General features: G+C 30.7%; 1 protein-coding gene across 1 annotated transcript; it reads left to right on the top strand.

The window, feature by feature from the left end:
- The first annotated feature begins 7,235 nt into the window (after positions 1-7,235).
- On the top strand, positions 7,236-8,276 carry LOC143593153 (uncharacterized). Its single transcript, XM_077072871.1, has 2 exons — positions 7,236-7,475; positions 8,073-8,276. Exons 1-2 carry the CDS (start codon positions 7,236-7,238, stop codon positions 8,274-8,276), a joined length of 444 nt encoding a protein of 147 aa, XP_076928986.1.
- Positions 8,277-11,559: the final 3,283 nt, after the last annotated feature.

Raw genomic sequence — 11,559 nt, 5'->3', positions numbered from 1 at the left:
CGATGCATAACAATTAAAATGTTAATACTTAAAATTTAAGGGTGTTAACTGAGATGTAACTGATAGTTATTTGGGTATTGAGTTACTTGTGATAAGTTCGTTAATTGATAACGTGATAATCGTGAACATGAGGGATGTTATTCAAATATTAAGGTATTTAATAATACTTTTATTATATTTGATAGTTTGATGATGTTGTAATATGCGTATGAGGAAATAATCATTAAATACTCTTGATAATTTGTGAATGTGATAATATGAGTGCAAGATAACCGATTAGATAATTAAATAGTAAATTGTTTAGATGGACATGTGATAACAGAGTCCCAGTGAATGAATGATTTGTGCTTCATCATGGGAAGGAAAATATTTGTGAGCATGGGAATGAATTGAATCAATAAGTCTTGGTTCAATGTAATTGAATAATTAAGTAATTGAGTCAAATCGCAACTTGTTTCAAATAAAATACATAAAAAAATAATAAATAACATAAGTTTCTTGATATATTGGGTTTCTCTTGAGCTTGGCCATGACATTTTGTTGGCCCATGAGTGTTACGTGTCGTTTAAACCGGCCAAACTAAATAATGAATGACAAATGTAAGTATGAGTAGTTGAAGTATCTCATATATCACCACGCGTGAATATGCTTCAACCAAATATCGTAAATATAATAATTGAGAAAATGAATAGTTGGCGTGTCCATGGCGTCTCATGGATTTTTCACCGGACTAGACATTTAAAAAGTAATAAAATAATAAAACGCAATGGAAAAATGTAACCGTTAACTGATTACGTTAAACACTTAAAATGTAAAAGTAAAACTTAGGAAATCTTAAAAGAAATTACCGTCAACGAAAACAATCAACAAAAATTTAAATTTAAATATATATCATGGGAATGAGGCATTGCCTCGGAGCTATAAAAATATTTTGAGGGTGAGACATAGTCTCGGAGTTATGTGTGCATGACAGTAAAATAAGCATTAAACTAAGCAGTTAAATAAGTACTTAGTCTAGCAGGTAATTACGTAAGCTGAAAACAATTAAATATAACACATATGGTAAACCAATAGACACGTATGGGGTCCTAAGCATATTTCTAGGACTTTTCTAACGACCTATCTTAAACCTTCGACTCTGATACCAATCTGTCACACCCCAACTTACGGCGGAAATGTCGGGGCGTGAGCTGATTGCCACAGCTCACAAGGTACTATCATGCAATTGTAAAACGACAATATCTAATTAATTTATTAATTGTCAACGAACATTTAAGTACAACAAAAATAGAGAAAATTACAATACAAAACCAAACATTCTTGTTTATGTTTAACATCCTAAGGTCATCTCTACGTGAGCTTCAGTTTGATAAGCAATTCAATCTATAACCTGCAAATGCGTACAAAATATATATATTTGTCAACAACACATGTTGAGTGAGCAGATTCACCCGTTTTGACACAAACAAAATGATAATATATAATTATATAAATAATAGGGTAAAAATAAGCAAAACTGTTATCTGTGAGTATAAACAATGAAAGTGTTAAGCAAGCAATGAGTGTCGGTGAAACCATTGCCAATGCGATCGGGCTCCGGCCACTACGACGGTCGTATGATCATACTATAATGAGATTATGTTGGACCTCTCCAAATGCGATTCAAGTAAGCAAGCAAGAAAATAGCAAGTAACAAACAGTCATTCAATTGATACACAACACAAAGATCACAGTTTGCGTTTGAGAAATAATAAGATAAATAGTTTGATAAATGGTACGCAAGTGTCCCCAAAACATTTGAAAACAAGTAAAATAGGGGAGTGATTACTCACCTGATAAAGTAGAACAAGCGATAATGAAACGGTGATAGAAACTAAGTTAAATGAGTCCGAGCTTCTCGGGATGCGATGACAAGTGTTCCTTGTTATTAATGATAATAAGATTAATTATAAAGATATAACATAATTTAATAAATTAATATTTCGATGTGATTTGTGTTATGATTGGGATTATGATATTTATTGATTAATCTTTACGGCCATTGTTTTTAATAGTTTTATCAATTATAAATTCCCCAATAATTACCCATGATAAAATATATAATTAAATACTTAAATAATTTAATTAACATAAGATATGCTTGAAATAATTAAACTCTAAATTAAATAAATTAATTTAATTAAATATAAAGTGAGATACACTTTTAATTAGTTGAATAAGTAAGATACTAATATAAATAGATAATCATAATAAATATAATATGTAGTAAGATATAAGTATTTTGTTTAAATCTTTTAAAGAAAATCTATTAATTTCGTTTACTAGATAGATAATTTTATTAAAAATAAATAAATAAAAGTAAGTTTATAACGGCGTTCAATGATAACAAAGCGTGAACCAAAGTGTCGGGTTTAAATAAAGAAAAATTAGGTTTCACTATTATTATTATTAAAATATACTTATAATACATACGTACGTATATATATATATACATACATATATATGTATATGAACGAAAGTTTTTTAACGAGACTTGACAAGAACATAAACTCCAAGATGTTGGCGCCAATAAAATAATGTTTGATTTATATTTAATATTTATTAATATGGTTTATAACTGATTTAAACATTTAAAATAGTATTTAACAAAAAAGAATTAACAAAACAGCCTGGCTGGAGTTCGAACTTGCGTCCCCCATTCGGCTCAAGGCCTTAAACATACACACCACACTACCATGCGTGCTGGGGTTTCTGGTTGCAAATCTAACACAAACAAAATTACAAATACAGCTAACCCGATTTCCCTCAAATTGAATATGAACCCTAAAAGATCAATCGATAAATATGAGACTATTTTGTTATAATCAAATTACTGATGGGGTTTAGGATGGCGACGCGTATAGGGTTGTATATATAGGTTTAATTGAATTATTGTGACCATATAAAAGTATAACGAAATCGGGTTTGAGTCGGCTATGTTAAAAATGGTATAGCGAATCAATTAGAACAATTTAACTCAATTGGAATGTCGGTGTGGCCGAACTTGGAAAGTATAACGTGAATATTGATTCAATTTCCATGTTGATTGCGAAAATTAAGGTCCAAGCTAGGCAATTGAGTAAACGGGTTTGTTATACGAGTCACGGGTTTGGATCAGATAGTGGGTAAACGGGTTATAGGTTATAATATATCAAATTTGCACTCTAGTCCCTAAAGTATGAAGAGGGAAACATATTTGGGTAAAAGTTTAGTTTAGGGTTAAAGTTGTACATATTCTAAGGTTATTATTATTATTATTATTATTATTATTATTATTATTATTATTATTATTATTATTTTTAAAAAAATAAATAAACAACAATAATAAATTATTACTAACTCGGTAAACGCGATGTATTGTTGATTAAATCCTCGAATATGAAAACGGGTCGGGTAACGGTTAATAAATAGTAATTTGAAAACCCGAGTTGTTATAGTCTCCCCTACTTTAGGGAATTTCGTCCCAAAATTAAAGAATACTATAACAACACCATTAAATTCTAAGAAAGCGAAAATTTTACATATATAACTTTGAAATTTACCGCAACACAGAATTTTGAATAGTCAAAACAACGCTCCAAATGAAATCCGATAAGGGCACTTATATATAGGATGTACCAGCGGCGTATCCACCATGTCCTTATCATCTCTACATTTGTACCGTTATCCCAACTACTTTCGATTCTATATTCTGACACACAATTGTACGCATTATGATTTCCATGCGAGGACTTCAATAATTATGTAGGCCTCCATAATTATTTAGATCGTCGGATGGTCCACATAACTCGTCCCATCATGTGAGTTACAAAATATTTGAAAGACATGATTTTGTGAGAAAAGTTATTAATTTATTATAAATATGAGGAAAATGTTAACATATTATAAGACAATTGGGAGTTAATATATATATATATATATATATATATATATATATATATATATCTGTGTGTGTGTGTGTGTCTCTATATATATACACACACACACACTAGTATGTACCTGCGCGATGCAGCGGCGACACTAATTTACCACGTGATACTCAAAATTTGTTAGCTTGTCAATCATCTCATAAAAAATGAAAACTGAGCACATATGTCACGACAAATTAGCTCTAGTGAAAATTAAAAATAACACAACAGCGTTCGCTTATTTAAATATAATGAAATAAAGAAGATTGAAAAAATATAGTCAAAGCAGCAATCAAACAATTTAAATAAATTGATTCGAGAAATTTTAATTATGTTGCACAAATAAAACTTGTTCCAAGGGTTGGATAAGAAAACAAGTTTCGGTACATTTTATCAGGTTGAATTTGCACATTTGCATATGTGCATAGCATACCAACAAAAAAGTTATAATTAGATGAAGCAAAAGAGTTCAACCATAATGTTATTAAGCACATGATAGAAATAATTATGCACGAATGTGTAACATATATTTAAGAATGATATTTATCGTCAATAAAACATTTTGCAAAAGTTTTCAAATAAAAGGTGAGTATGTTATCTTTGATTACCTCCTAAACATTCTTTGAGACACTATTTTGATTTTGGTCAAAATTAGAACGCCAATGATTTAATAAAACCATTAGGTTGACAATTTCATGAGAAAAAGGCTACCACTATTCTCGGAAAAACACTTGCCGCAAGCCTGCAACTTGCAAAAAAATAAATAAATAAAGCAACCAATGTTTTTTGAAATACTTAAAAGCCTTCTCGAATTATCATATACTCATATTTAATAACAGGTTTATATTTTACAAATTAACAAATTTCAACATTTTAGCAATTTAAACACTCTTTCTTTTAGGTATTATGTGAGTCAATAGTTTGTGTGTATATGTGGTAAACCGTAAATGCTACAGTGTTATCATTATAAGTAAGTTAATTTTCCCAGCTAATATAGCATATAAACTAATCACATGATATGTTATTTGCTTATATCGCATAGCCAAAGCAAAATTATATCACAACAACCCAACAACATAATTCATATTGTACTATTAAGTCTTAAAAAAGTACTTGTTATCTAGACCCTTTTTGACTTTTTAGTTGTCATCTGACTATGGTTTTATGATTTAAGCATTATTATGATTATATATTACTAACCTCTGCATATTCGCCCGGGTTTGGTGATAGGTCTTCTGAAAGTGCAATACATAATAATAAATGAAAAGCATAAAACATTATTATCAAATAAAATGACTACATTTTTAGTCCAAATCAAACAGAATCAGATAGCTTAAAAAATACCCCCATCCTTTAGAACACCTGAAGTCCACAAAGTGAGGTTGTCCCTCAGAAGCTGCATAATTAAGACCGATTACTTGACCTATGTACCTCTCTACTAATAACTGCAACTAATGGTACATTTAACAAACAAAATTAACTCAAATTGACATATAACAAGCAAAAAAGTTATAATATTTTGCTTTTAGTTAAACCCATCACTAACTGCATCATGAAATACTTTAAATAAAAAAAACATCAATCATAAATCCGTTACTATGCACCTTAATTTTAGTTCAATTAATCATGGATATTTGAGCTAATCTAATTCATCAATCATATATATGTGTGTTTTATAGTTTATTCTAGATTCAAGCCGTTTGACATGTTTAATAAAACAAGTTAGACATTTCAATGCAAACATGATTCTTTTACTTAAAGGAGTTAAACCGTTAAACAAGTCAACCCAAACACAACTTAAATATTAAACTGATTTTTATGACATGCCGGCTCTGACCCGTTACCCAAGTGGCCAACTTGACCTGAACCTATTTTGTACAAAACATGTTTTGACCCGAACCAAATTGAACATATTTAAAAAAATCTTGTTCTGACCTAAAATCGCTCTAACCCATTACCAAACCCGACCGGACCTGTTTTAAAGCAATTTGGGACCTTCAAATTATAATTTACAAGTTTGTTAAATAGTTTTAAGTACCTCAGTGATATTTACAATTCTCTATACAAAAGAATTCTAAAATAATAAATATAATAAAGCAACCAAGATAGCATAAAAAGAAAGGCATAAAATACAGTTTCAAAAGATTTTTTTACTTTTAACAAATAATATGTGTACAAAAATTCATGGCTTTAAAGAAATTGTAATGTTCAACTTACATTAATTAATGGAGTCATTCCCTTTCTTTCAAATAAGAGACTTTTATTGTCACACCACAACCTATGGCGGAAATGCCTGGGCGTGAGCTGATTGTTCACAGCTCTTAAGGTTCTATCATGCAATATTTAAATGATAATATCTATTAACTAAATTAAATTTTCAAATAAATCAAATACAAACAAGTACATAATCCATAAATACAATAGTAGAAATTTTATATTTTTAATGATCTTGATTAAAATATTCTTGTAACTTAATTCTTCACTAAGGGGGTGTTTGGTTATCTCTGAATGGATCCATTCAGAGGTTGAGATCTGATTCGCTCAGATATTGGAGCGTTTGTTTCACAAAAAGCTAGTATCTGAGTGGCTGAATGGGCTCTTATCCATTCAGCCAAAAATTATCGTGCCACAGTTACCCCTATGCTCCACGCACACCACCACCATCATCCTCGTGACCTCTCGCTCAATTTATGTCTTATTTGGAACACCACCAGGTACTATTTCTGTTTCTTAATCTATTTAAGCTCTTCTCTTTCCCTGCCACTGATCGATTCATCTGTTCTTATGGTTCGATTCTTATGGTTCGAGTTAGGGTTTGTGAACGAATTAGGTATTTCTACTTATTCTTCGATTAAATTAGAAATCAATCAACATCTATAAATCTATGAGGTTGTGAACGAATTAGAAATTTATGCTGCTATTGTAGTTTGGTTCAATTTGGTTTCGGTAGATTGCTTGTTCAAACCGACTGATTGCTAATAGTTTTATATTTAGCACGTCAATCTAACAGCTTGTTGTGCAGTGTGCACACAAGCTGTTTGATAAAATGCTTAGACCAAACTCACATGAATATAAGATGATCAATATCTGTTTTACTTTTGGGCATCAGCCTCTTACTCTAAGATTTAGGTTTGGTTTGTTTCTTTCTTTAAATTGTAGAAAGGCATGATGGACACTAATTAAAACTTTGTTAAACAGTGAACTTGGTTAAAACTTTGGAACACAACATGCAAGACAACTAAAGCATGGTGTAGGATTAAAATAAAGGTGGAGGTGTAGAAGAACAAAATGAAGGGAAACCTCAAGTTGAGGGAAGACGAACATGCATTGCAGTCGGCAACACCGCATTTGTACTTGTTGTCGTGTCAGATACTAACCGAAAATATCATAAGCTGGTTGTCGTTGTTTACGCCTCCTGTTGGATCTTTAGTACCCATGTTGTATGCGGTTAGGAGGAACATTGTTATATTCGGTTGGGTTCAAGATGTGTGGATTAACAAGTCACTCGCTCCACAAGCGAAAATCAAGGTAATATACATGTGGATGAAACTGAAAAAACCGAAAAAGCTAAACCGAAAAAAACCAACAAGAGTTATGGTTCTGTTTTGGTTTTGCAAGAAATAAAACCAAAAATAACCGAAAGAATTTATAAATTCATATTCTTTATGATAGTTATAGAAGTTCAATAAATATGTAAATTACTTTAGTATACTTAACTAGTTATTAAATAAAAATATAATTTAGCCACATGTTCATTATTTTGGCCAATATTTTTCGTCGTTCAAAATTTTCAAGCTTAAATGGCAAAATCGAAAATAAAAAAAACCAAAACGAACTATTTTAATAATTTAAAAACTGAAATTTCAATTTTTGGTTCGGTGCTAGCCTAAACCAAACTGTACACGCCCCTAGTAATATATTAGTAAAACTGAAGAAACCGGAAACCAAAAGCGAATGACTGTTAGAAATTTAAAAACTGATTTTGGTTTTTGGTTCGTTTTTTGCCTAAAACTGACCTGAACCAAACTGTACCGAACTGTACAGGCCCATATTAATATATTCGTGTGTTAAAATTTTTATGACTGTAACTGATGATGTTTTGGTTTTGTGAAATGTTGGGAGTAGGATATGGCATGGTTCTGGTTCGGAAGGGTTCCAGCGTTATCAAACCTAGCATATTTTTCGATCAATATGTTTGGGTTTCTAATTCTGAGGTTCCTGCCGAAAGCGTTTAATCAGCACTTGACGGAGGAAAATGAGATCCAAAGAAAGGTGGTGGAGGACAAGCAAGTACATGCAACCTCACCTTTAGATAAGAAGTCTATTTAAGACAAATGTATGTATGGGTAGTAAAAGGTTTGTATTTGATGTTTGTTTCATGCTAAACTGGTTGTTGTAAAACAGTGATTTTTTCTTCATAGCAATAGGTGTCGTAGACTCGTAGCAATAGATAGACGAGGCGCTCAAATTTAAGCGTGTGAGTGCGTCATATGCTAAAAACTAAAACTAAACACGAACCTTAAACCGAAAACCTTCAGTTCAAGCGGAGAATGGTTTAACAGAATGGGTTATGGAGTACAAGTTATAGAAACTACTTCAACATTAAACGTAACATGGTTGCCTATGGATATTCCATTATGGCCCATTAAAAAGTAGGATGCATTTCATTTAACACAAATAGTTCAGAGTGGTAAGATAGTCATTTTGCTCAGTTATTCAGATGTCCAACCAAACAGACTTAACTGGTTCAGCACTTACTGGTTCAGTGCCTCTTAACCATTCAGACCTCTTACTGGTTCAGCACTTAATGGTTCAGAAGTTGCCAAACAGCCCCTAAGTCTTCACCAACCTGCATTAAATTTCTACTATAACCTGCATATGCGTATAAAATAGAATTTTTTTCAACAACACATGTTGAGTGAGTAAAACATCAGTTAAGTGAGATATAATATAGTATATAATAAATAAAGAAAAATGCAAACAGTGTCGAGTGAGATAAGCAATTTAACCAATGAGCAAGTATATAATGTTGTCGGTAAGCACGATGTCAGATGAACTGAACGATAGCTAACACGACGGACGTATGATCATAATAGACTGAGAATATGGTAGACCTCTCCGACATATATTCAAGTAAAGCATATAAGCATATAAAATGTTAGGTATAAATCGTTAAACAAAAAACAAACAGAAAGTTGAGTATTAAATAATAGGTAAATAGATAAAGTACGCATATGTCCCCAAAAGAATTAAAATAAGAAAAAAAGGGAGTGATTACTCATCTTAGCGATTAAGAAAGAGAAAATGATTATGTAATAAAGCAGTAAGTCAAGCTCTTCGGGATTTACCGACGAAAATCCTAATTACAATAATTGAGGAAATGAATATGGATGGTATAATGAAGCTATAACTAGATAGATGTTCGAGATTTAGTGATCGGGTATAATCTTTACAAAAGTTAAATGTTTATTATAAATTTTATTATCAAGGTTGTATCGTAAATAACATGATTTAATTATATAAAAATACTAAATAAAATTTATAAGACTTTCGTATAAATTTTATAAAGATATTTGTTTTTAAATAATTATTTTAAACTAAAAATACATTTTTAATATATTTATATACATTAATAAAGATTTCTCTTATAGTAATATCGTAAATAATTATTTAATAAATAATATTTGAATAAGCTATAACCTTTTATAAAATAGTTAAATATATATGTATATATTTGAACACGTTAATTAACAAGATTATATTAAATGTATTTTAAATATTAAAACTTTTCTTAATTTTAATACACACACACTCACACACACACACACATATATATATATATGTGTGGTTTTTAATCAAAGTTCGGGACAGTGATCGGATGATATGTTGGTTTAATAAAAATATTGGCTAGTTATTGTATTTATAATATTTGTAACATAACTTAAAGAATTAAATATATTATTATAATTGATTAAAAGAGTTATATAAAAAACACTAAAACGGTGTTGGGGATGGCTCGAACCCGCGCCCCCAGCCCCATTGAACCTTAAAACGCACCCCCTTGCCCAACCGGGCTAGGGGTTAGTTTGTTAATGATCTGAATCTGTTAAGTATACCCAGACTGAAAGAAAACCCAGAAATAATCAAAAACCCTAGATCGATCAATCCGATAAACCTTTAGACATTGAATCAATTAAGGTTAGGGTTAATGTCAAACAAAACAAAATGTTCACAACCATATAATATGTTACCTCAGAATTTGAATAATAGCTGGTCAATTTGGTCAGTTAATCGCCAGCAAGAACACGTTCAAGAACGAGTACAAACAGTTGATTATAATCCAATTAACTAAGGGGTTAATGTTGGTGTTGGTATAGAGATGATATGTGTATCTTTAATTGAATTATAACGTTAGTTAATATGTATAATAAGAACTGGGTGGTTGTCGCTAATATAACAGGTAATACGAATATATTTTGATTGTTATAACAAAATTAGAGATGTCGGCAGGCTGATTAAGAAAGGTATAACATATCTATTGATTCAATTTCTATGTTGGTGACGAGAATTGAGGTCCAAGTTAACCGATTTGGTATACGGGTTCATTATACGGGTCACGGCTTTGGGTTTGAATCATGGGTAAACGGGTTGGTGGATAATAATATGAAAGATTTGCAGTTTTAGTTCTTCCAGTATGATGTTGGAAACAAAAACAGGTTAAAGTTTAGTTTTGGGCTAAAAATGTATATATTTCAAAGTAGTTTTTATAATTAAATAAATATTTATACAATAATATTAAAATAATAATGATAACTCGATAAACACGATATTTTAGGGATAAAATTTCCCGAATATAAAGAACGGTTCGTGTAATGGTTAACAAAATAATAATTTAAAAATCTGAATTGTTACATTTATCATCATTTCCGTTTTAAATCTGCTTTCATTAATTGCATTCATAAGCTACAACCGAGGGTTTGGATGTATAATGCGGTAATAGTTGCTGAAAGTGCCTGATTCATGCATATAAACAGATTCATGCATGTAAACAAATTGATTAAGAAGCAAACCATTTACATACAAATACGTACAATATACCATCAAAACTATCGAGTTATACAAATCAAATACGTACATAAACTCATATATGTAGAAACCAAATACCAAATCAAAACTATCGAGTTATACAAATCATCAAAAAATATTTACCTTAACGGTATCCTTAATCAATGAATACGAGATTTGGCACGATTCATTACAAAACCGCATATTTTAGTAACATCTTCATTGCTTGTTACATATTCCTCAGTCAGATTCTATAATTAATTTAACTGCTTCAGTAAAACAACAAAAGGAGTAGAAAAATTACAAGAAATTGAAACATAAATCAAAACTACATAAATAAGGAAGTTATATGCACCTATATGGTCCATGAAGCAAATTCCCAATTTGTTCATCACTTCATTGTAAACCTGTGATGACTACAATTTCATTATCTAGATTAAAAACTAAGAGCATGACAAATGAAAGCATCCAGAAAGTTCCTACGGTTACCTCACAGAACGTACAACGGCACTCATAATGTCAGGTGATGTGTAACCTTTTGCAGAAT

This window comes from Bidens hawaiensis, unplaced genomic scaffold (genome assembly GCF_021521415.1).
Source record: "Bidens hawaiensis isolate Kalapana, Puna unplaced genomic scaffold, B.hawaiensis_p1.1 tig00041727_1, whole genome shotgun sequence".
Lineage (NCBI taxonomy): Eukaryota > Viridiplantae > Streptophyta > Magnoliopsida > Asterales > Asteraceae > Bidens > Bidens hawaiensis.
The sequence above is the reverse complement of the archived record's forward strand: the minus strand, read 5'-3'. Positions and strand labels throughout refer to the sequence as shown.

What these genes read in the sequence shown, in the direction of transcription:
- LOC143593153 (XM_077072871.1), top strand. Translation starts at nt 7,236, where the DNA reads ATGAAGGGAAACCTCAAGTTGAGGGAAGACGAACATGCATTGCAGTCG. An exon ending in CTCCACAAGCGAAAATCAAG is followed by an intron (nt 7,476 to 8,072) that starts GTAATATACATG and finishes TGTTGGGAGTAG; the next exon opens with GATATGGCATGGTTCTGGTT.